Source organism: Anopheles moucheti, chromosome X (genome assembly GCF_943734755.1).
Source record: "Anopheles moucheti chromosome X, idAnoMoucSN_F20_07, whole genome shotgun sequence".
Classification (NCBI taxonomy): Eukaryota; Metazoa; Arthropoda; class Insecta; order Diptera; family Culicidae; genus Anopheles; species Anopheles moucheti.
The window spans coordinates 11,444,668-11,471,217 of record NC_069142.1 but is presented as its reverse complement, the minus strand read 5'-3'; the positions used below and the strand labels follow the sequence as shown (position 1 = coordinate 11,471,217).

At 42.6% G+C, this 26,550-nt stretch overlaps 2 protein-coding genes across 6 annotated transcripts in view; both read right to left on the bottom strand.

Annotated features, from left to right (window-relative positions):
* LOC128306451 (uncharacterized) overlaps nt 1-11,308 on the bottom strand; it is a 39,766-nt gene extending 28,458 nt beyond the window's left edge. Inside the window, exons 1-2 of the mRNA XM_053043972.1 lie at nt 11,217-11,308; nt 5,330-5,952 (exon numbers count right to left, since the gene is read on the bottom strand). Of these exons, the coding sequence (XP_052899932.1) occupies nt 5,330-5,437 (108 nt within the window). The 5' untranslated portion in view covers nt 5,438-5,952; nt 11,217-11,308. The remainder of the gene's footprint in view (nt 1-5,329; nt 5,953-11,216) is intronic.
* A 1,652-nt stretch (nt 11,309-12,960) lies between these two features.
* On the bottom strand, nt 12,961-26,207 carry LOC128306639 (beta-1,4-mannosyltransferase egh). 5 transcript variants are annotated; one of them, XM_053044205.1, is made up of 3 exons: nt 25,884-26,207; nt 17,555-18,774; nt 12,961-17,471 (listed from the first exon to the last, which is right to left on the bottom strand). In XM_053044205.1, the coding sequence occupies exons 2-3, from the start codon at nt 18,356-18,358 to the stop codon at nt 16,899-16,901; spliced, it is 1,377 nt and encodes a 458-aa protein (XP_052900165.1). In that variant the 5' UTR covers nt 18,359-18,774; nt 25,884-26,207; the 3' UTR covers nt 12,961-16,898. The 5 variants fall into 5 exon arrangements, with proteins under 5 accessions (XP_052900165.1, XP_052900166.1, XP_052900167.1 ...); XM_053044206.1 differs by lacking the exon at nt 25,884-26,207 and adding an exon at nt 24,970-25,047; XM_053044207.1 differs by lacking the exon at nt 25,884-26,207 and adding an exon at nt 24,474-24,501.
* Nucleotides 26,208-26,550: the final 343 nt, after the last annotated feature.

Genomic DNA, 26,550 nt, shown 5'->3' with positions numbered 1-26,550 from the left:
TAAACAACACCTCGAAACTTTTCCTTCCAAGCATCCCGAAGAGGCTGCAACGAGTGGCTCGGGTGCGCGAGCGCACGCGTGCCGGCACAACTGACGCGTGCATCTTATTTTCACAACCGTGATAGGAGGGAAAAATGAAGATGATAACACGTTAAAACGTGAGGAGCGCGAAAAAAATATCTTCTCCGTGCGTCACGACACGCATATGCTTGAAAATAGAAAACAAACAAAAGGGAAGCCCTTTAAGCAGCTCTCGCCAGGCGGCGCTCAACAAACAAACGAAAAATGTGCACACATTACAGCGTGCGCGGTTTTCTCTAGTTTCAATTGAAAATTGTTTGCAAAATGCCTTTTTTCTGCTCACGCCGGGATTGTTATGTGTAAAAAAAAGCTAACTAAAGCTGATATCGTTCACTCGTACATTGTGTTTTAGACATACATTCACGTGCGTTTGCGATAAATGTGATAAAACCGTTTTCAATATACTTCCGGTGTACGATCTCTGGTACGGTTTAACATGTGGAGGGAAAAATGTGTTATATTTTCTTAAAGTCAAGGTCTCAAAGAAAAACTCATAAAAAAAATTCTCCAATTCAAAGAGGGCCAATTGATGGGCACAAAATGTGACCAATTTTTAAAGGCTGCAGCTTCCCATCCATGAAGACTCCCGATTTCCGACAGGCTTTACTTGACCTGATCCAGCCATCTAGAGATGAGAATAATCACTCTTTTCAAAGATTTGAAACAGAGTCAAAGAGTGGGTTTCTTACAGAATTATTTGAATCCAAAAGGAGTGATAAAACACTTTTACTTACTCCTATTCATCGATTTCATTCCAAAACGAATAATAAAACACTGTCACTCTCTTTTACACTCTTCCTATTTTACTCAATGTTTACAATCCAACAAGAGAAACAACACATTTTACTCTCTCTTACTAACCCAAAATCCCCTGGCGGGCATTAAAATCCAAAGAGAGTGACAAAACACGTTTGCTCAGCGTTTACAATCTCAAAAGAGTGATAATACTCTTTTACTCACTCTTGCAGAGTGATTATAATCCAAAGAGTGATAAAACAGTTATACTCACTCCTGTGTGAGTTTCTAGTCGGCACAGAGAGTGAGAGTGAGTATAGGCACAAAAGAGTGGTTAAAGGAGTCATAAAAACTCTTCGTGCTGATTTATACTCTTTCACTCCCTCGAAGGTTTCAAATCACTCACTCACTCTTACTCAGCGTGCACATCTCTACAGCCATCGAGCTCGATGTGCCCCTTCTTAGTGGGGCATTACATGCCTCAGCCATCGTATCCTGCCGGCTTTCGCCACCGTCAGGATGTCCGGTTCGTCGTACAGCTCAGAAAGCTCGTGGTTCATCCTCCTTCTTCATACTTCATGCTCGAACACACCGCCAAAGATGGTCCAAGACTCGTGTCCATAGAGGAACACCGGGTGAATCAATGTGCGATATATCTCACATTTCGTGCAGTCTCGAAGTCTTCTTGATCTCAGCAGATGGTGAAGCCCGTAGTAAGCACGATTCCCCTCTGCACAATTCATCTTCGGATTTTGCTGATCCCAAGATAACAGAAATCCTCTACTACCTCGAGGTTATCTTCGTCGACTGATACGCTACCTCTCAATTGGGCCCTATAATTTTTAAATAAAATTCATTTTTTTAAACTAAATGTCCTTCATTATTAAACAAATAAAAATCAGGCTTGTCTACTCTTATCAGCAAAGTATCTGTCGTCAACATTTGCAGCCATAACTTCGCATAATAAACCATAAACAGAAAACACCTCATTATCTTCAATCTTTGAAGTCTCTGAGTCTTATTTACGCCGCAAAGTCCTTGAACATGTTATCCCAAGATTTTTTAACAATTGTTACAAAATCGATTAAACTTTTCCGGATTAAGTTCACCAACCACTGACGACGGTAAAACTAGAACCTCTCTATTTCCCTCCATCACTTTCGCTCCCTTTTCTAGCGAGAAAGAAAATTGCTCGGGGTGACTTTTCGTTAACACACGCAGAGACCGAAAACACTTCACGTAAATTACCCACAGCATATGTTGTGCATTCTTTCACCCTACCCCCCCCCCCCCCCCCCCCTGCACCCTCTGTTCGTTTCCTCCCATAACCCCATCCATCATTCCGTTGGCCGTCATAAAGAAAGCAGCAACTTCCATTCGATTTGCTTTGCCCACACACACACACACACACAGCATCTGCAGCAACATCAACACTACCACGATTGTGTGTGCGTTTGGAAGATGGCACCGGCGAGAAGCGGGGCCGCATATGTTCATCACATCCTTGAACCGTTTAAGGCGCGTTCACACTGTTTTGTTCTCGTTCTCTTCTTTTCTTTCCGTCTGTGTTTCGCCGTTTCCGTTGCGCACCCTTCCCCTCCCCTTCCTCTGTTCTTTCCACCGGTCGTCCTTGGGAAACCCGAACGGAAGGCAACGCCGTACGGGGCCCCGGCCATTTAACAACCGCCGGAGCGCACCACCCGTACCAGCTGCGCACAGCTGCCCCCCATATGGTTCGCGATTCGCCGGACCGACGAAAACCCCGAACGGAAATGCAACGGAAAATGCACCCGCAATGTGCGCGCGGGGGGGGGGGGGGGGGGAGAAATAGGGTGATGGCGTCGGGCTACAGGCTGTGTAATAAAATGGTTGCTGCATTTTTATGCTTCTGCGTTATCCTTCATTTCCTTTCAACGTCATTGCGCGCATGGATCGCAGCATACGATCGCTCAATATCCAATATGAAGGAATGTCTCTCTAGCCAGCCTTGAGCGACGGCAAATGCTCGACAAGGGGACGTTGACGTCAGCGAGGGAAGGTTTTGTCTAGTTTGGCGTTCGCTCCTATTCCCATTTTCCGATGTTCTATATCACTGGAAGGAATAATACAAAACGACTTCGCTACTCAACTTCAACTATTTATATGCTGCAGAATGCTGCTAGCTCTTTAACCGGCGTGTCGAGTTGTATGTGCCGTCTATGAAGATGAACCATGAAGAGTCAGAAATGTCATAAAATTCGCGAAACTCCCAATGATCTTAAATCTTCAAGGAATCAGATATTCAAACTCGTAAGATTTACGACTCTCTCTGGTGATTTGTGAATGTCTGAAGATTCATGAATATCTGAAGGTTCTCTAAACTAATGAAGTTCTCGAGTCTTTGAAGATTTATAAATCTCTGAATATTCACGAATCTCGCAATATTCAAGGTGCTCCGAAAATTTACGGATCTTTAAATGTTCCTGAAGATTGACAATTCTATGAAGTTCATTAATAAGTAAGACTATCCGTGAAATCGTCGTACACATCAGGGAAAATTCGCTAATTTTTAGAGATCTTTGAAGATTCGCAAATCTTCAGTGATCTTGAAAGATTCGAGAAATTTTTAGTGATGTTTGAAGATACGCGAATCTTCCGAGATTTTCGAAGATTTGCATAACTTTGAGAGCTTCGAACACTCACGAATCTTTAGAGATCTTCGAAGATTCGCGAGTTGTCAATCATTCGTGGCGAATCATTCAGGATTCAGGAGATACATTCCGATTCATGTACCAATAACAATGAATGAAGTATCGCGAGCGCTAATCGGGTTCCGATAAGGCATAATTAAACGTTAGTTCCACTAATATACAAATTATTTAACCTTATTCTTGGATATTGCTATGCCTTTTATCCAGAATAACAAGATAAGAAAGGGAGTGGATATATTTTCGATGGTTACCATTTTAAACATTGAAAATCTCACGACTTTGTGCACGATCTCTCCCCCTTGCAACCCAGACGCACATAAAAGGGGACAGAATAGCACAAAACGAGTGCGTTTCTCACTCGTGTGCACGCGAACTGCATAATCTAATTTAAACTTTACGAACACATTTACAACCCGACCACCAATTAGAGGGCTGAAATGCTGTTTAGGATGCACAATGCGTCCGATGAAACGATGCTTCAAAGTTCTTCCTTATTCTAAACTACCGCATCACGGAGAATCGTTTAAGTGAGCGTGAAATAGGGTAAACGGAACAATGGCGACCGGCGCGGGTTTAAACACAATGGGAACCCAAGTGAGAGTGGTTGTAAATAATATTAGGTGTGTGCGCACGCGGTGTTCACGAAGACAACGGCAATATGTTTTATTGATTGCATTTAAATTAAATTTAATTACATTTCCGTGCAACATGCGCATGGAATTTGCTGCAAAGAAGCACGCAACTTTTAAAACAAAATCTAAATCAAATAATATTATTACTTGATAATTGAGAAAAAAAATGAAATAATTAATAAAAAAAAAGATACACATTGTTAAAAGAAATACAAAAAGAAAATGCATAGTGGAAGCGAAAAACCAATCCATTCGTACAAACAAAGCTCCCATAACTGTCATGAAGGCGAAGCGAAGAAAGTGTTGGAATATTTATAATCCATCAAAATGCACTTTTCAATGGGAAGAGAAAAAAAAGGACAGCACATTTGCACTTTCGTTCCATTGAAGCGTTAACCTTCGTAATTATGCACTTTAAGCGGTGACTTTGCTTTGTTCGTTCTTCGATTAAAGCCAAACACTCGGCACAAAAATAATAGTAAATATTACACGTGATTTATTTACTATTCTAATAAACGTTGCCTGTTGTATGAATTCTTTTACGCACTGATCCAACGCACATTGGAAACCACGAAACATTGTGCACATTATGCTGCCACGGCTCAATATGCCAGACAATAAACCGACCGGATATGTGTGCAATTTTGTGGCAATTCTCAATTCGCCATGCGTAAAACACCTTTTGCCTTTTTTTTCTCTCTTGGGTGCTATACCCGCATCCAACACACCGAAATGGATTGACCGTGGATCCGGTTGATGCGTTTCGATAGAAGCAACACAAAACAAACGCTTTACAACTGACGCGAGGTGGAGAGGGGGGGGCTCGCGCGGTAACATCCACCCCTAATTATCGTCACCCTCTCCACCACTTCCTCCCACATAGATTACATCAAACCAATCTGATAATCAAAAGCGTTGATCGTTGCAAACAAAAAAATAGAAGAAGGAAAAGCGAATGTCATCCATCAAGGGGTTCGTCGCTTATGCGATTGTTGATGTCTTTCGTTTCTAAAGGGAATTAAATTATTATTTTATATACTTTAACACTTTGAAGTTAGTTTTTCGTTAATTGTCTGCATTAATTTGATTTTCCCCCTATTTGTTTTATTTTCATTATAACTTTTACATAATAAAATATTTGTATTACTATTAGCCCAAGCATTTGGCTGATTTTTATTCAAATCTACCTACCTTACGCTTGTATCGCAGAATGGCTTCCTGTTCCAGCTTCAGGACAGTTGTACCGGGCGGGCAAGGCACGACAAAGCGCGTCTCCCCAAAGCACACCGTCACCTTCATGCCGCGTTGTGTGTGTGTGTTTCCCCGGCGACTCAGCGACCCTTTCGGCTTGTCCTCGGCTCCGACCGACGACAGGTGCTACAGCCCGTCCCACACAAACACACACACCACACACACACACTCACTTTCCGCTCGCTGTCTTGCACACAACGTTCGGGTTGGTTTGCTATGTGTGTAAAGCAATCGAGTGTTGTGTGTGTGTGTGTGCGTGTTGTGTATGTCCTTTTCGTTGTTGTGTTTGTTGCTGGCCTAGCGTGCAGCGGGGACGCACGGGTGCAGGGAAAGAAGAGTGGTTGATTGTGCCCTTTTTTTTTCGTTGCTTTTTTGTCGCTGCCAAGCACTCCTCTCCTGGTTGTCCTTTACTCTCCCCCCCTCCCCCCGTTGCAAGCTTTCTCGCTATCCTTTTTAACGCCACGCACACAGGATAATTTCGCACACATTAATACACCAACGGAAACTTCACACGCACAGGCACAAGCACACAGCAGAAAACAAATTCACATTGTACATATTTGCTATACGAACCACATTAACAATGAAAGGGAAAAATTGAGAAATTTAATCATTTTTTATCACACTTTTTCCCCCCAAAAAAAAGTGCATCCGCATTTCTTATCGGCTACACCAAACGATAGACACATGGTGAAGTTATTTCCCACCGATTTTATTTTTTTCTATTTGCCACCCCTGGCGGGTTCAGGCTGTGGGGGTGAAAGATCCAAACAAACAAACAAAAAATGCTGCTTCCCTTATCTTTGTGCTGTTTTCACTTTCTATTCGGTCGCAATCACTCCGTACAGGTGAGAGAGTGATGTGATAGTGAGGATTTGTTTTCTTTTATCTGTTTGAGCGAGGTTTTTCACCCTGCCGTTTGAACATGATTCACGTGAAAGATTATCGACAAGAATGTGTAAATTTATCACCTTCAACCCCTTTCATTCTTTATTTTGCTGAGGAAGGAAGACGATAGAGAAGGGATGGGAGTAATGGGGGAGGTTTAACGACATTCCATCAAATTTGACTCGCCCGAAATAGGAGGGTTTTTGCCTATTCGCGTTTCTGTTCCCTTTCTAAACAACTCACCCTCCCCACCCAAATAAAAAACCCGCAACGAAGTCGGTTTTGTTTGGCTTCGCAACATGTTATTCCGTTGCCAAGGAGATGACGGTGCGAGACATGTTCTATTTCTAGGTCGTACAGCACACTCCAAAACACGTCGAAGGGCTAAAAGCTCGTAGAACGGGCGCACAACAAGAATCAATACTCTGCTGCAGCGCAGAGAAAGCAAACTCGCGCACTGGTATTCACTACTCGTGTTGCTGGGTGTTGGTTTCTAGTTTCGATTTTCATTCGAAAAATGCCACCCAGTAAAGGATTAGGGCCATACATAGGCCGGTACAGTTGTTGATCGTGGCAAACGGTGGCTGTTTCGTGGTTGATGTTGATGGTGCAAAGGAGCGAGGCGCGCGACATCTATCGGACGTCTTTGTCGCAGCAAGCTTTGATGGATGAATCGATGCGTTGTTGATTGAAGAACGAACTTTAATATATCATTTTATCAATATACTGCTCCATAACTAACACTACACGAATTAAAACTGCAGCAAAATATCGTTAAAAACAAAACCCACTTCAGGCACACACACCCTTATGAAAATGTGACATCGGAAAACACCCCCAACATTGAACAGGAAACGCAGTCAAATAGAACGAAAATCCCTTTTTTTTTTCAAAAAGAAGGAACAACTCGGGACTCGGTACAAACACACCTCAAACAGAGGGCAGTACCCCAATAACTGTTTGATGCGATCGTTCACAGGAAAGATCGGTTTAGGGCAGTGGTCGTCAACCGTAATATTGTGACTTTGTGCTGGATGGAAAAATATTACCGAAATAGCGCCAAGTTGAAAAAAAAAACAATTTCGAAGGATGATTTGAAAAATCCTAATGAATGCTTCAACCTCTGACTCTCCCTTACCCCTTATCGACGAATGAACGACTACGAAGACATGAATCTCCAGAGCTTGCAAACTCAAGTCAACTCTTGATTCGATTGGACCCAAGATGATTCTTCTCATAAGGTATTAATTTTATCAAAACTTCTCAACAGACTAGATCACGCTTCTCAAACGCTTAAACACTTCAGAGCGGCACAGCTCGCGTAATATAATAATAATAGAAAAAAAAACTGTTTGCCGACCACTGCGACCTAAGTCGAATCCTGTACTGTGTCCCTTGCATGTATGCGAATGGTACTACTCTACACAGAGCGACCCTTACTTGATTACATGCTCTGATGAAGCGACGCCAGCTTTCCATGAGTTGTTTGCCCGATGCACAATGGAAGACACACAACAAAACAGAACACCTGCCACCCGGCTACAACAGTGCGAGGATCGCTGCGCCTTTATGGAACCGACGAGGGTTTATACGGTGCGTGCATGTATGTCGGAGGATTCGAGATGTAGGAAATAAAATACCCAAAATGGGGGAAAAAAGAAATAAATGAAACATTACCAACGAAAAGGAAACCCTCAACAGATTGATCGTTCCTTAATGTAGAGCATTATTCTAACAGGAAGGTATAGTGATTGGGTGAGCGCATATCTAATTGGAATCACGTTCAATCCTTCTCTGGGGACTGGAGAAGAATTCCTCAAGAACTGGTCGGAGGAATACGTAATGGCGTCTCTTTCACTAGGTGTGGTAACTTCATTTAAAATTCTAACCCAACAAGCTCGAACGGTTACGATTGCTGGATGATAAACGGCGCATGCGACAGGATATTATGATGGCACCGGATATACAAACCTAACCGTACGGTGGGATCTAACAGTTTAGATTTCGCGTCGCCGGGTATAGAGTGCCGTCTGTCATCTTGAAGATCGGACAGTTGGATTTGAATATGTATTTTGATTTTTTTTTTAACTCAACTGCTCTTAACGGCGCATCAACCTCCAATGAACTTAAGTTCGTATGTGACACCTAGCAGAAAAGTTCTTCTCGTCTGGACCAATGGAAAACAAAAATCGCTGAGCCCGCATAAGTGAGCTCGAAGAAGTTGGCATGCTACCAAGCAGTGTGCAGTTGGGGAGCTGATCGCAACAAAAGATCCTACGGCCCAGAGCCTTCTCGACACACCAAAACCAAACACGGTTCCGGTGTATGCCATTCGCATATATGGACCTCAAGATGTTTGCGCGGACCAACTTGTTGGGTTTCCAGCAACGAACGCACTCGACGCACGGGAATGCTGCCCGGCACGGAGGGCCCACACCACGCGTGTGCGCGCGCAACCCTATACTGCCTGCGTACCTGTACTTCCACAACTTGGTTCACTCCGCCACCCCAAATCCATCACTGATCTGCGCGACTCCCGGAACTTCGCACGGGATATAACGCGGGGATATACGGGAGAGCAGTGTGGCGTTTGGCTGAGCGATATAACAACGCCCGGCGTATTATGTTTCGCAATCGCAGCACGCTTTAAGCGTTCGGGAGCTGTTTCTTGGGGACCCACACCGCGGTGGATATGGATGACATGCTTTCTGCACAGGAGGCAGATTTTTCGTTGTTGTTGGTTGGCCATTTGCTGATAGCTTTGAAATAAAACAACAACAAAAAAGATGATAATTTGAAAGTGGAGACGAACTGCGAACGGAGAAAGATACAACAGGCTCTTGACTTTGTATATTTACCACTTTGTTGGGGGTTCACATGGTGTCCATCCTGTCACTTTGACAAGTTCTTTAATTTCCAGCATGCTTAAGTTAATTCTGCAATTTCTACAACATTCGCATGATAGCAGCATATTCCCCAATGGGCTACAAACATTCACAAGACATTGTCCTAATAGCTGTTTGGTTGCATAGTTGGCCAAGAGACTTTTTTATAGCGCCAAATGACGTCACCGCCACAATTTATTGCTTTTCTGTTACCATCATATCCCTACAGCCGTGTACAGGTAGCTTCATTTCAGAACAAAGCTAACTCCGCAGCTTGGAAGCTCCGACAGCGAGAGCAGGATGGCACGCTGTGTTAGAAAAGTGTTCCATGCTACACATCGGAAAAGGACGATGTGTGTGCAAGAAGGAGCGGGGTTGAAGTCGCACTCGTCGCACTTTAACGTCTCTTCTGTCCCAACACACAATTAGCTCATCCGCTCGGGAGAAAGAGAGAGAGAGGAAGCCAGAGTGAGTAGAGCATCACACAACCGGATTTTTCGGATCACCGTATGCGTGGTGCACGCAAGGACATCGTAACGCGCCCGTAACGCAGAGCGTTTCTTCCAACACACGTAGCGTGGGCACGTACGCATACACACAGCTTGTTTTGTTTCCCTTTCGCGCGGCTGTGAGCCGTCACCGCGCGCACCTTTCAAGTTAAGAACCGCTTCCGGACCTGTTTACGCACTTACACATGCGCACAGAGACGCGGACGCTTAGGTTAAGGTGATCATGACGGGAAGGGGAGGGACACAGGTAAAGAGACCCTAAATCCGATGAGAGTAAGCGGGAAAGAGTGAGTGACTTAAAGCACGCGAGTTTTAAGCATCGCAAGCACACACACCGCTGAAACCTTTTTTGGGCACTCTGCGTTAACGAAAAAAAAACACACACACACGCACACAAAATAACGTTCTTTTTTACGTTTGCTTTTGACAATTCGCGATCAAAAGGATCGAAATCATTTGGTAGAAATTAAGGAAATTATACTGCTGCCCTGACGTCTCCTTTTTTGGTTCCGTTCTTCTACCGCAAAACAACTCATACGCTCTCATGCACCGGTAAATAGGAAACATTCTTCGTGGAACACGCTTTACACAGCGATGAATCACATTTAACTTAGTTCTTTAGCAACATTGTTTTTTTACCAGGAACATGGTAAAGCTATAAAAATGCTAACAGGGACCTGCCAAATATGTGAAGAAGAAGGAAAGAACCAAAAAAACCTAACAAAAAGCGCCTTTATTGGGCTCGCGCAGTGGCTTTGCTCGTCGTTATACACCTTTAAGAGCAAAAGAGAGCCCGAACATCGAGAGAGAGTGTGAAGGAGCGAAGAACATCTACCGTACGGTTGAGCGAAGAGTCCAGTGCGCGATTATAGGTGTTGTTTGTTCCATGGGCTCCGGTTGTACAAAACGCAAGCGTAAAGTCTACTGCGCCCCTTGTTTTTTGTCCTCGGTCCACGAAGCGAATGAAAAGGATTCGAATTTTCCTTTAACCGTCATTATGCTGCCTACTACTAACACAACTTTAACAGCACACACCAACTGTCACAGTGGACACGTTTTCCAAGGAAACATTACATCACTTTGTGGTCCTACGCAAAAAAAGGAGTTCTCTCAGCTCCCTTCGTATAATTAAATTTTAAACAAAGCAGGAGAGGAAAAAATCATTTTGATAGGATATTGTAAAATGATAAAACAATAATCTGTTTTGTATAGTGAAGAACCAGAGACACGATCTGAACCACCATAATATTTCACGGCAGGTGGTGGAATTGTCAGAGAAGGCGGATTTGTTTTTACGCCAAATTTTGTTATTATTAATGTTCACAAACGCACTTGCACGTTACTAAACACAAATGACACTATTAATCGTACTAACGCATCAAAACACACCGCATGGAGTTTTATCCAACAATCGAATGGAATGGATAGAAAAGCGATCATTCCGAACGATTTATCACTGTATATATTTGCTAATTTCTCCATTTGTAAAGTCTTTCGTACAACTTTTCTTTTAAAAATTTGCCAATTTTTAGCCGCATACCTTACATTTCCTAGTGCGATTGACAATACACTCTCTCGCAACGGCAACACGCATACAGACACCACACCACTGCGCTTTACGTTGCTTAACGCCTCGCTTACCGGCGTTACCGTCCTGTTTCGTTGCTCGCACGCTAGTGAATTCCATGCTCGGAGAATGGAAACGTTAAGCAGCTCGGCGTGCTCGTACGATTTGCTAGGCAGCAGTGTGGGAAGAGTACGCTTAAAGCGCCGTGTTCATCCGAGATTCGAAACATAAACGGGCAGGAGCGAGAGGATATGGCGAATGAACACTATGGACAGTGTAGTCATGCGCGATCTTGAGTCAAAACTGTATGAGGGGGCTATTCCATACCCAACGGAAAACTATTCCAATCGTACATTTACGTACGAAAACATTTCCTTTACGATCGGGAACGCAAAGCAAGCGACAAACTTCACAGATTTTCCATACGAGTACCCTGTCCCTTAGAGGAGAACTGGAGTTTTTATTTATTTATTTATTTATTTATTTATTTATTTATTTATTTATATATTTATTTATTTATTTATTTATTTATTTATTTATTTATTTATTTATTTATTTATTTATTTATTTATTTATTTATTTATTTATTTATTTATTTATTTATTTATTTATTTATTTATTTATTTATTTATTTATTTATTTATTTATTTATTTATTTATTTATTTATTTATTTATTTATTTATTTATTTATTTATTTATTTATTTATTTATTTATTTATTTAATTGTTAATTAGCAATGTGCTAATACTATCAAGACTTGAAATAAAGCATTGTTGAAAGTGGGAATATTCTTGAAGAAGAAAGCTTCTTGGAACTCAGGCAGACATGAATAGACACGATAGGTTGAAATGTCTAGTTGTCTAGCTAAGGATTTTCCCACCGAGTGTGAGAGAAGCTTTCTATACAACTGTATGGAAAAGTTGTTAACGTTGTTGGCCAGGCCAAAAGGACGAAGCGGTTCTAGAGCCTGATATATACTCTTGTGATGTACGTCGGGAGCACATTAAGGATTCCTTAACAAAAGAAGTTTCCTTAATTTTATTATGCAGCTGGAAAAAGGAGTTTTAGCCATTAGTTCCATGCTTTCGGCTCTGGAAATGGTTTTGCTAGCACTTATGTTCACAATATAATATATAAACGATTCAATCTTAAATCATTGAAATTTCGCCGTGGATAAAAACTTCTAAACAAAACTAAATAATGAAAAAACAATCCTAAATCTGTAAAACTGTAAGTTAGATTGCTAATTACTACTGGTTGTTGTTGGTGAGTCATTTTCAATTCAAAGTTAGTTGAAATTTCAAGTTTTAAAGCTATTCATAACATTAATATCATATTTATAGCTTCCGTTTTGCATTAAATAATTGTACAAGATATTTATAACAGCTTCTACAGCCCTGGCCATTTTAACCTCTACGCCATAGGCGCCTGAATGTAGTCTATTTGATTTAAATTAACATTCATCACTTGCATACATTTAGGCGTAAGTCGAAAATTTCTTTTTCTTTCTTAACATGCAGTGGCTTATCTGCTGAATTACGTACATATACATCCGTAAACCGTTTGTTTCAGCTTTCTCCCCTTAAGCATCTACCTTTCGGAACCACACAAAACACAAAAGTATTATTTTAAGAGTGTTTTACTTTTTCTTTATTGATTATTCGTGATTTCTTTCGTTTTTGATCAAGCATCTATGTTTTCTTCGTCGTGACTCTTCATCATACCGGTTCAATCATCGATCCGTGCATCTGTTTTTCGTATCTCGTTTTTTTTGTTTGTTTTAGAATTTTCGTATTTTTTGCTTACTGTCTTATAAAAAAAAGAACAACACGATCGGCACGGTTGTTTATTGTGGCCCTTCCCTTCAAAAACAAAACATAAAGCCGACTCCCACGTGTCTATGAACCCGCCGGACTGGGCTGAACACATTTGTTTTGTTACTGTATTTTCTTTACATAATTTGTTTCGTTTTCTTCAAACCCATTCGTTCAGCTCTACGCTTGTGTCCCGTGGTTTGTCTACGTTTTCTTCCGCTTCGACCTATTATTAATGTTTGCAAATTCTTTATTCTTTAAATTTTGCATTCACTCCGTTTGCTTTCCCCTTCCCACCCAAATTATATGAGTACAATAATAAATGATATGAAGAATTATAAGGGTCTGCAGAATAATATCGTTTTCACATCTAAACGGCGAACTTGCCTGCTTAGATAATAAATATGTGAAACGGATCGGCGCGATAACAGGGATACTATGGGGCGATCTTTAAATACGGAACATGCACATTATCTCTGACTCTACGCATACGGGACTGATACAGGCGTAATTTGTGTAATGTGCTAGTAACGAAAACACTGTTTCTTGACGTGTAGATTGTTGCCTACAATGAGCCGTGCCTGACCTATATGAGTATACCTCAACTCAAAACCGGATTCTTGGACAAAAAGGGGTTTTTTTTTTTGAGAATTTATCTACCTTCCTTCAAGGAATAAATACAAACTAATTGCTTCACTCATGCAAACGACGACAAAACCTCATTCTGCAGTGGATACTGAATGTGGTTTTAAATAATACCCTTCCCTTCTAAAACTATTTCCTACTCGCACGAAAAAATACGTCGCACCTATCTTCGCAATCGCAATCTTCTAAGGTAACAAATGTTATTTAAGCCAATAATTGAAGAAATAATCATTGCAGGTGTATCAATCAAGGTTTGTTTTGTTGTTGTTCTTGTTTTGCATGATAGAACTTAACCCTTCTACATGATTAGCAGCTATAAGAACCGCTTTGCGGCCATGACCATACAGCAGGAGCATCCCTAAAGGTCGGACACCAACACGTGCGCATGGACCTGTGAATGTCCTAGTGTAACCTGGATCGCACGGTATAGTTCTCATGACGTAACTAGCACATTCTTGCGTTGCTGATGCTTCTCTCTCTCTCTCGCTCTCTATGTCTCTCTATTTATATGTCTCGCTCTCTAGTGTCATGTTGTACCCATCTTGCGAGTACAGATCCCTCCATAGCATCAAAAAGGTTGGGGCTTTCCTGCTAGCTCCAATTGTAACGCGTTCTACCTAGCGCCCATATTTTGAAACCTTAAAGGATAAACAAAAACACTTGCAAAAGTAACAACAAAGCTATACCTAAACCTATTACGCCTATCACTAATATACTAATTGCATTAATTACAAGACAGATTTATCTATACATTGTGTCGTTTCTACCCACCAGTACAGCCATGGGCTTCGTGTAATACATAATTAATGCTTAAATGAAATGTACATAACTTTCAATCCTTGTCTTTACTAACATAAAATCGCACACACACACCCACATCATTATTAGCATTAGTATCGGTATCGGTGTAATATTAAAGCAAAATGTTCCTTTCTCTGTTCTGTGTTTCCCATTCAATGATACAGCATTGCGTAACAACTAAGCATGTTTAATCTTGTGAAGTTGGTTGATGGTTCAAAAACAAAACAAACAATTACACAAAAACCTCACTAGGAAAACAACCCAGCTCGCCGGTGCGTGAAAGAGGGTAAAGCGAACCGAGATTCTGTTTACAATTTACAATACAAATTCCTCCCGACCGGCAAGCACCTGACACAGCGAGGTTGTGAATGGTATTTATGGGTGTGCGTGTATGTCTCTCTTTAAACCTAAAAAACACAGCAAACATGTGAAAAAAGTTGGGCGTCGTAGCAGCAACCTTTATCAAACATGTTCCACATTGCTTGCATCGTTCTGATTTTGGTTTGGTACATATTCAATACCTAGCGTACATGTGATTTCCGTTCGCATTCTTACTGAACATAAACATAAAGATTCGGCCGAATGGTGGTGTACATTCGACTGGTTTAGGCTAAACATGCTCAACATGCTAAACAAAATCTCAAATAAGCAAAATGAGTGCCTTCTGCCTAATCTGTTCGCTTTAGAAGTTACTTTTTTTTCGGTTTCGTTTCGGTCTGTTTTCGTGACGCTTTTGAACCACACTGTGGTGTGGTTATGAAATCATAGCTTGACTTATACATATGTAATACGTTATACATTGCAGTTGTTGTGATGAGAACTACATACTACAGAATAGGGAAAGCATGGAAAAGAGCACAGATTTTATCGAAAAATCCCCTAAGTAGATTTTATAGCAAACAATTGCAAGCAGCAGCTGAAAAGAGCGAAAATAATTTACACAAGATAGAATCGTTGGTAATGCAAGAAAAAGCTGTGCTTTTTTTTGGTGTGCGACCTCTTCAAGCCTGAGTGGTTTAGCTTCCTGAGCTCATATCTCTTTCGAAGTGATGTCTTTCTTCTTCACTAACACCTAAACCAGAGTCACATTTTTGGCACGAAACGCGTGTATCGTTCCATGCGAAACATAACTCCGCACAGCACTAAAACGCTTAAAACCACGTGCGGGTATATGAAACGCGTTTCCAGAAACAAACAATAAGGCAGAAAGTTTGATAATAAATCTACACACTTTTGTGCCATAAAGTTGTGTAGGCGCGGCTGTTCACAAGCGTGTGCCATGAAGTAGTGTAATTGCGCGGCTGAAAATAAATAGACTAGATGTAAGTAGAGCACAATGTTACTAATTGAACAACATAACAAATGTTTCCTACACTGCTTTCCGGGGCCAGCTACCCAACAAGCATTGGTTTTTTTTTGTATAATATCAATCGAATCGAAAGCAAATGCTTTACCTTTCCCAGCCCAATGTTTGCAGCTAGAGAAAAGAAAGACGAGGTAGTGAATGATTGATTAGAAATCATTGCCGCAGCGAATAGAAATGTATGTTTTTCTTTTCTCTCCATCTCCTCATAATTTAATGCTACTAATGCTCTAAAGTTTGCACTCGTCGTTACTTATAAACTCTTCGCATCTATGCTTTTCGTGCCACTATTCCCCGAACGCGTGTAACGATGAGTTGGTTTCGTTCTGCACTTTAGCTGCAGTGCAAAACAGCCAATTGGGAGATATGCACACGACCATTTTGAGTTCTTCTGAAACCTCTCTGAAGAAAGAGAGGATTAATTCGACTACTAGCTTAGGTACGTTATCGGGGGTTTCTAGCTAACACACGAGCGAATAGTGCATTTGTAATTCTACGCATAAAAAAATGCTTTTTCTCTGCCTCATGGTTGTCTTCTGTGGTGCGTACCACAATGCACCTTAACCGACTATTTGGTCATTCGGGCTAATCAAGCTAACAGCCTCTTCCCTCATTCTCCTTCCTGCACTGACTGTCCTTCAAGGTTTGTGATGTTTGCCCGTGATGTTTGTTTGCTTAATTGCATTCGATATATAGCATACTACAAACATAAAATGCAAACGATTTATGAAAGCTAATTCGGCTATTCATATTACACGCAGGACAAGGTGTACACGATGTCATTGTAACGGTCAAGAGAGAGAGAGGAAGAAAGAGATAAATAGAGAGAGAGAGTGAGAGAGAGAATAATTGTGGAAGGAAATGAACATTGATTCGAAAATCAATGAACAGAACAGAACAGAAGAACAGAAGCGTTCGTGTGACCGATAGGCGTCATAATAAAGTAAAGAGTAATATCTTAAATGCTAGCATACATCTAATACCACTGCGCTTCCGAGATCTCGACAGCGTCACGTACGCTCATCCATCCACAACCCTAAACCGTAACGAGCGCCCGCACATCCTTCTGCACCACGTAGAATTTGTTCTTCTTCCCAACCAGGCCCCAGATGACGGCCACATTCTCGATAACGACATTGATCGGGATGGTGCATAGGGCGCCCAGTACGCACGCGAGAAACTTCACCAGCCCGAACCGGTACAGCGAGAACGATTTGATCACACCGAACACGTACATGTAGATGTTGAAACCGGCAATGAATGCGCACACGAAGTCGATCAGGTTCGGGCAGGGTATCGGGTAGATCGCGGCAAAGATCATGTTCGACGTGGACAGTGGCATCGTGATCCACGAGCAGAGGCTGATGCCGAGCAGGATCTTGTTGCGGACCGGAATCGAGGCGGACCGAACGACGAGCAGGATGCCCTGGAGCCAGCGTTTGCGCTGCTGAAGAAAGTCGGTCAGCGTGAACGGGGACTTCTCGTACATCTCACCCTCGATGAAGTTGAACGTGTAGCCCTGAGCGAAGGCACGCATAGCGAAGAAACAATCTTCTGCCACCGAACCATCGATGCCATTATCGAACGAGACTGCCTTCTCCGCATGGACCTAGCAAAAAGGACAACAAAAAAAGGCAGCGGATTAGTGAACCGCGGGCACGCCACTACACATTGCTTAATTGCAAACCATACCTGCGTTACCACGTAACTACCCTTCCAGCTGAAGTACGGTTTGTGGAACAGCTTAAACTGCAGGCGCAGCTTCCCCATGTCGTCCGACACGCGGAAGCTATCGGCAAGTGTCGTCAACCAGTTGACCACATTCTCGTTTGCGTACGTTATTAAACCCTGCCCGAACGGATGCTTCCCGTCCAGTACGAAGTTAATAATACCGCGCACACTGTTCTCCGTCAGCAGCGTTTCCTCGTCCAGATGCACCACCCAGTCGTTGTCGTTCAGCACGTTCACCGTATCCTCCAGACAGTACTGCAATGCGCGCGCCTTAAACATGGCGCCCGTCTTCGTCTTGTACTCCTTCGGCACTACAATCTCCCGCGTCCGCCGGTGCTTTGGCAGCCCGATCGGTTTGTCCGTGACCACCTCGATCAGAAAGTTCTCCAGCCCGGTATCGAGACAGGTGTTCATGTTTCGCAGCACGTTCGTCTTCACCAGCTCGGAGTAGTCGCCCCGCGTTACGATCCGTATGCAGATGAACGGTGCCAGCAGCGGTGAACCCTTCACGATCACCTTCTCCGGGAAGGCGTTGTAGATGACCAGGCCGAAAAAGTTAAACAGCACCTGCGGCAGCGTTAGAAAGGTGAGCAACCGCAGCAGGTACAGCACGACCGTCGGCAGGGTGCCATACTCCTCCCACGGGTCGATCGCAACGAACGAACTTTCCTTCACCTTGATACCACCGCAAAAGATCTCGAACGCGAACAGCAGCCCGAACAGTAGCGCACAGTGCAGGACGTGCTTGGAGGTGGAATTTAGCATCGCTTGTTTTGTTTTGTGCGGCGTTACGGCTGATGCGAGACACGCACCGACCGACCGGGGCGTGCTGTTATGTATTGGTGACGGTGACGCTACGGCCGAATACGCGCTGCTGTCACCAACAAAACTACTTCGATGGCAGTGGTTCGTTTCGCTTTTCGGTGCGGTATCACGTTTGCCTTTGCCCGTCGTATCTACTTTGCCACGATATGTCGGTACCCTTCGTCGGTGTGTAGAAACATCAACAAGCGGTGCACGTTTCGTTACGTTCGATTCGATTGCATCGTTTTCAACGCTTGGCAAAGGATATACGGCGTTGAGGTTTACCAACGTTGGCCACTGACAGTTCCGTTGCGACAGCCCGTACTGCTCGCTTCAAGGTGTGCGTGGAGTGTCAAAGGTGTGTCAGGTGTGAAGACCTGAAAGATAAAAACAAATGTTTTGGAATCGTTACTAAACTTTAAGGATATGTAAATAAGCAGTTGGAAGTTGTGGAAGTTTTGAAGAAACGGTGGAATTATTACTATTTCACCGAGAAAGGCACAAATTTACAAATAAATAAATAACTGAAGTGTATTCCTTCCCAGTAAAATTACGACAACTGTCCACTTCGCAATCACTAGAGTTACAGCGCGTGTTGCAGCTCTAGCTTTGGCTCCGAATGGGAGTGAGATATGTCAGCAACACAATTTGTTCTATATAGTTATTAGCACTGCGCGTTACCCCCGGTTGTACAATTTCTGTAGTATTGCAAACGATTTTCAACTACTCTGCTATCTGACGTATAATGACCGTTCCGATTCTAACCAACCAGCAATATCTATATCGCAAAAAACACACACACACCCACACACACACACATACATACAAAACACATGAAGGCAAGCAAAATGCTGCATTAGATAAGATAATACCTTCTTCTCAAAGCTGCTCTGCCCCGGAAGGCAAAAGGGGAAGGAACAAGAGGGTGCACGAACAGTAAACAGAGCATTGTGTAATCAATACCGTAAAGTCGATCCACGGAAGCAGTAATGACTAGTTACTTGTTTCTCCGTTGGTGTCCAATTGGTGCAACGTCCTACCGGAATAAGGAACAGTCAGCAGAATACACATGGGTGTGGAACGCGCGAATACCTTTTGCAATGGAGCAATCGTAAACATCTTTCGACTGTCCGTTGTAGTTTGTTCTCATGTTTAATTCCATTGATGTTTTTGCTTGCAGCTGGTGCATGAATGAAACAGAAATCAAAACAAAGACAGAATCCACGACTATATCAGATGAACCGTGATGGCGGCATGTGGCTCACGTGTTACGGCTAGGGCTCTATTAATATCATGTTATTGTTTTGTTACTATTTACAGTCTACTGCGGAGACACCACTTTACCCGGTTATGCAATCGCATTGCAAGCAAGCGTTGCTTGCGATAGGGTTACACCTCATTCGACATGTGTGAATAGCAAAAAGACACAAAACAAAACCTTCTCCAGGTTTTATCTTTTTAAAAAACGCTCGCTACTGCATACGGCCGCGCAAGGAAGTCATCGAGTTTAGCAGAGATTATACAGCTATTATCGAGAGCGTGTCAGAGGTCCAAACCACGGGAGATATCGGATCTACATCACATCAAACGTGAGTGTCTTAGAAGCATGACCATCAGTAGAAAAAAAAACACCATTTAGCATGATTAACCCTCCTGATCGTAAACTTTTTCCTTCCCTGTATGTAGGTAAAACGCTGAAGCAATAGTGTCACAGCAAAAAGCTATTAATTAACAACATTGCCCTCATGGGGGTAGGAATTGTTTTGCCCTTGACCGGATGACACCGGTCCATTACACCACCTGCTTGCTCACACGTAGACTGTGTATATTATCCGTGTGCATATAACCATTTACACCCTTTACAACCGACAGTTATTAAACGCTACATTCAAGCACCTAAATGCCCATATTCTTCAACAACTTACTCGGTGTGCAACCGGGTTCGCGAAAGATGATCTTCAAGAGGGTGGCACTAAGCGTGACCAAATCCATCCGTTACCGCGCCCTGAACACCAAACACTGTGAACCGTCTGTCTTATCTGTTCATTCTTCTGGATGAACTCAACTCGAGCACACTGTGCTGGCAACTGTCACATTCAGGCCGGGTGTACCATCTGTGCACCTTGTACAGTGCCCCGCGGGTGGCCCAACACCGCACAGGCCCCGAAAGGATGGTTGCAAGCAGATAAGCCTCCACACTCTGCCGATAAAGTACATGTGATCATCTGGTTCTATTGGAGCTGGTATTGACGCAAGGTCTACAGCGGTTTCAGCATGGTTTTAGCAGCTACAGCGGACACACAGTTCATAAATTTCTAAGCGCATATCGCACGAAAATACAATGGGTACTGATCAGAGCGACTGCAGATCAATGGGGGTATTGAATAGCTTGTGATTAAGCGAGAGTAATACAGGCGGGGCGTCATCGCCGCTTGAACAATCGAAACCACCGCTGTAATCTCGAATAATGATTGGTGTGTCTTTTTCTAATTATTTACTGCGTTACGTCAGCGTTTGAAACATTCCATTTTAAAAAAAGTCCAATAATCAAACAAACACAAAATTATCAAACAAGCGATAACACAAACGTTAACATTCACTGGTTTGCAGCAGAAATGCTGTGATGATGATAATCATCCAAAATGCTCTTATGTTTGCCCAAAAAAAAAAGGTCTCACAAATGTGTTATCAATTACGGACAGCAACGCTGGGATGGAAACGAATCAAGTTTTAGTGAAAAACGTTACAACCAATCTAAAAACCCCCTAATTACTCATCCTGCTCGTGAACAAAAAATCTGATTCATCTATACAGCTTATGGCAGAGTATGATGAATCGTTCGCTTCCGGACGTATGTTATCAGCTATTTAAATACGTGTATATATATATTTATAGCTGCATTTCTTATTTCCTCATGCTGTGGCCGTATTGCACGATGAAATCTAATCAAAGAAAGAGGTCGTTACATTTCAACTTTACAATTGCACCTGATACAATGTCGTTTGAGTCATCGCAATAGCTGATACGGACACCGCTTCTATGACTCGTCACGTCCTACCAGTACAACACTGTCGAAATCGCGATTAATCATACCATCATCATCATTGCCTGGCATGGCGGTATGACCGGCCAAAATAAAAACGAAAAAAGTACTGGTGTTATGGGTTATGGGAAGACATTGGGAGCTGTAACTCTCGACCTCACATAACTATGTGGGCCCTTTTTTTTGTCGTGCATCTAGGTACAATAAAAAGATTCGTCGACTTAACCCTCAGTTGATATACATCCTATCATACTAGCAATCATGCCCAACCGGGTAGGAGACCAATCGGAATTGCTTGTCCGACATACAATGGGGGACCAACGACGGCTGTAGAAACGAACCAAGATGGGGCGGGAAGGCCAAAGATTCACCCATTCTATCACCGCTACACCGCTTATCGAGTACGGCTATCGGTATTCCAATACCTCGCACCAAGCACCCACGTCTCCCCCTTTTTACCCGTCACCGCTTTCATCGTGTTTAAGGGTGGGGGGGTTCGTCGCTTACCCTTATCTTCCGAGCACTGCTTTTATAACCACCATATAAAGCGTTTACACAGGGGTAACAAGAAAAAAAACAAACGTCTCGACGTTTGTGATCTCAACGCTACGACAGAGGGCGGGAACGAAGCAACGAGACACACACGGGGGAGGCCAAAATAATGGTCCCGCGCACGTCTGGGTTGATTACCAGTGGGGTATTTTTTTTTACGCTCATAATGAGCCATTCTACCGGTTAGCAACATCTCGCTTGCTGATAGTGTCCAGCAGTATGACGATGAGACATCCAATCCAAGTCCTAAAATAAGAGCAAATTGATGAATGAGCATTTACTAGCCAACTGAAGAGACAAAATCTGAGTAAAATCAAAAACATCCAAGAATTCCAAAAGCAAACTCACTTAATGGCCCTCACATACATTGTGCAGCTCGGCTAATTAATACGCATTTGCTATTTCCACTTCCAGCAACGCTGCTTCCCACGCTGCCCCACCGGTTAATGTTGACCTTGTCGATGGGGATTGCTGTCGGAGTATACTAATACAGACACCTGTACTTTATGCATAATAATGGAGCCATTGAATCCATTTTGGTTTGATCGGTAGGGGGTGGTGTTTAGAAGGGAATTAGCACCGGGGATTTCAAACTCCACTATATCAGGTAAAAAAAAAACAAGGTTGATAACAAGTCATACATCCGAAACTCTTTACTCACTCTAATCATAGCATCTTAATCCGATTGTTTCTAACGTAACGATAGCGTTTGTCAGTCGATTTGGTGATGTATCGTCCCCACCATCAACTGGGATGACAGAATCATTAACAACGACGTCTAGATTTTCGTCGTCACGTTGCGGACGCGTGTGCTTTACATCAAGTTTACAATTACACAACTTTCTGCTCTGCCTGAAAGGAACAGGCTTCCTTCCCTGCGCGATAATGTAACATTCGGTTCAATGCAATATGCAGTTTGGGATATTTAATAAATTTTGTAACACTGAGAAACCCTACAAGCTAGCTTGAGGGAAACTAGAAAATAGAATGAAAAACTATACGTTTCTTGGTTAAAGTCACCGAGAAAACGCTCATTGTCCTGTTTTTTTTTTCTAAGAAAATTGTAGCAAACAAAGGTTGCAGCAAAAAAACCGTGTTGCCATGAAATTTATGCTACCATGATTTGTAAACTGTGTTGCAATCGAAAACAGAATGGATACATAAATAAACAACGTACTCGAATGCTTCATCAACCAATTCCAAGGATTAAGTATGGAATGACGATAAAAAAATTAACAAAACTGTCTAGAATTGCAACATTCCCCATGGTATATGGGGAAATAGGCTTTTTCAAACACTTTTATTTATTTAAAAGAGTGCTGAGTTGCAATTAGCACAAATATCAATGCAAAACAAATGATATTCGCTTGTTGCGGCAATACATTTGCCACAATAAGTACTATTGCTTCCTTTTTCATTCTCTCTCTCTCTCTCTCTCTCTCTCTCTCTCTCTCTCTCTCTCTCGCATTTTTTCTTTGATTAGTTGCTGCGCTATGCCGGCAGTGCCCAAAAGGCAGTCGTATATCGGCGAACAAAATGCACATGCGCCATTTTCAGGCGCGGAAAATCGAAACGAATAAAAATGGGGTTCACTTTATCACTTTTTCTCTCCTTTCAGTATCCCAGCCCTTTACGTCCCTTGTAGCGTAACGGGTTTAGTCGTAACGTCAAGCTGCCGGGAAAAGTTTAACACAAAAACAAATGTACGCACTATACGATATACTGCAGAGGAAGGAACGTTTTCGTTGTCAGAATGTTATTGCCGCTCTTGAAATAAGAAAAGTGGTAGCGCGGTACTTCGAGATACGATTTGGCAAGTGAAGAATATTTTGCTTTAAAATACGAGCAAGATTTCAGGTACATTGCAATGTCTATCTTTTACGATTTACATATGATTTACATACGATAAGGTACGGAACGAATGAAACTTGTTTCTCAAGATACCAATACTTTTCTACCAACAGTGCAAATTCCAGTAAACAAACTAGAACTTTATCATCATACCGGGTCCTGGTTCTACGCACAATATCCGTCATTAATGTTATAAAGAATTTGACACAATAATGTCTTTTGGGTCAACAAAGCCCCGTAGATTAAAATTAACTCAGGGTTAAATGGTGCCAAACATGTCGTACAATGTTCGGTGTCCTATACAAACTCATCCTCAAAAAGTTATCGCTCCTGAAGTTTTTGATTTACACATATAAACCGTACCCGTACGCAACTCGTTATGCACATATCGGCAAACAGCTAAAAAAGCACTAAAACCTTTGTAGCACTCACACAGACACAATCAGTTCCACTAACCTAGCTTTTCGGGGTTTTCTTTTCTTTCCACCTCACTTATCACAATTAGAAAAGATGATGAGAGAGCCACCGTATGTTTTCCTTTTTCTGTTTGCTCCGTACATATCGACCATCATTTACTTCGCATGTTTTTTTTAACACTGCACTCACGAGTAGCGCCTTAAACCCGCTTACATGTGTGTGGCAGCACACAATGTTGCATTGTTTTGTTTGGTTGCAGACGACACACCGTGAAGGAAAAGTTGCTTGTAGGTTGCTTGATTGTGTGCGGTTGTATGTGATATAAAAGGCCGCAAATCCGACCAAGAACAGTTTCCGGCCGTGCAACTCTCTCCTGGCTTGCCAAAAATCTGCACACACACACACAAACACACACACACACACACACACACACTGATACGGTATAGAACGAATCTTATATAACTTTTTTTACATTCCGCAGTATATTTATCGTACTTATGGAACGGACATTTTAATTTTCGTAGAAAACTCTCATGCAATCATAACATATTAACATATTCACAGATCCATTTGACAAACGATTTGCCACACACACTCACACATTAGGATTATGCCGAACGGCACTGAACCCCGTAACAAAATGGCCCCGTTTCTCTGTTCAATAAACAACGCTCATTGTCACGACAATCAGTAACAAATTTTCCTTTACCTTTGCGCGATTTTCCTTTCCGGATAGTGGGGACACCAACAGTTCGCCGGTTCACTGACAGCACACGCTCGAACCACGGTCTCGAACAGTGTGACACTACGCCATTTACGCACCACAAGCCAGCATAACCGAAAAAGCAGTTGTGTGTGTGTGTGTGTGTGTGAGAGAGAGAGAGAGAAACAGAGCGACCAAACGGAACATGACCCAAACGTCAGACAGCGACAGCGAGCATGTCGGAGCGAGAGAGATAAAAACAATAGATGTCAAAAAAACGATTAAAAGTGACGATTTTTTCCCTTATTTGGGATGGTATGAAGGAAAAATCGACACGAACGCAAACACACATACGCCCTTGATGCATCGGTAGTGTAAAAGAAAATTTGAAACTGGCTTTATATGCAGTAATGCCACGTACACGCACACCTATATTGAGCGTTGCAATATTTCCCACACGGCAACAAACATAAGAAATCATCGGACGTATCACCGGATATGTTACGTGTGTTGCCAGTTTCATGGAAAATACCCGCAATAATCGAACTTGGCTTGGCTCACACACACACACACGCGCGTCCTCTGTACATTCATATGCACGAGATTTACGTACAATAAATTATGTTGTATAGGCAAAACAACGAACACACAAATTTGCGCTTTTCTTTTCTTTTTGCACCAGGTTTTTCGACATGATTGTGTTTGGAAAACGTATACATACCTACACGCACACACGCATATATTAAACTGCAGCTATACACACATATGAATGCATTGGGGTGTGGATAATCATAAGGGCGCGCTAATTCTAAAATGCCCCCTAGCCTAGCCCTAGCTCTTCTGAAATCTACCGGATCTCAAACAAACAATAAAAATTAAACGTCTTACCACCACTTCAATTCTTCGTGTTGTTAACTTACCGCTTTTTGCTCTTGGCATTCGCAAGCACCTTTTTCGGATAAAACCTGCCACCGTGTGGTTCGATAATTGCTTTTCCACAAATTTTCCCTTTACTCCCTGCTTCCTTCGCCACACTGACCGACCACCAAGCACCGTGCACCCAGAACCACCCGTGTCAACACACCGAATGGATCCCGGGATGGTGGCTGGTTTTGGATGTTTTGTGTCTCACTGGTCTACGAATGTACCCACCAGGAACATCACCACATCCACATCATCGAAGCCGTACGTTCAGGGCGCTTGTGCGAGACACGGTACAACGGTCGGCCCAACCTTTGCACGAGATGGTCTTCCAACGGTCTGAGCAATGTCCGCGTACCGACCCAGCACGCTCTGTATCGAGCAGCATGGCATCAACCTATCCGGCACTCACATCAAACGTTTTGTCCCTTGCACTCTAATAGGGTCTTACCGGGCACTCCGGAAAAGAAGGAGAAAACCGAAAACACCTCAACTCACTCTCCGAAAGAGAAAATATGTTGTGTTAACAACACATCATACAAACCCAAACACAGTTTCGCATGAACCGATCAGCGCTGGAAGTACTACTGCATTACTTACAGTATCTACTGAAGCTACAAAAACATACAAACATACAACCAGAATTAAATTTTTCTTTTTTTATTA

Excerpts from the sequence above, each read along its gene's own strand:
- LOC128306639 (XM_053044205.1), bottom strand. The coding sequence starts at position 18,358 with ATGCTAAATTCCACCTCCAAGCACGTCCTGCACTGTGCGCTACTGTTC. Across the intron at positions 17,472-17,554 it reads GTAGTTACGTGGTAACGCAG|GTCCATGCGGAGAAGGCAGT; the intron begins GTATGGTTTGCA and ends CCTTTTTGCTAG.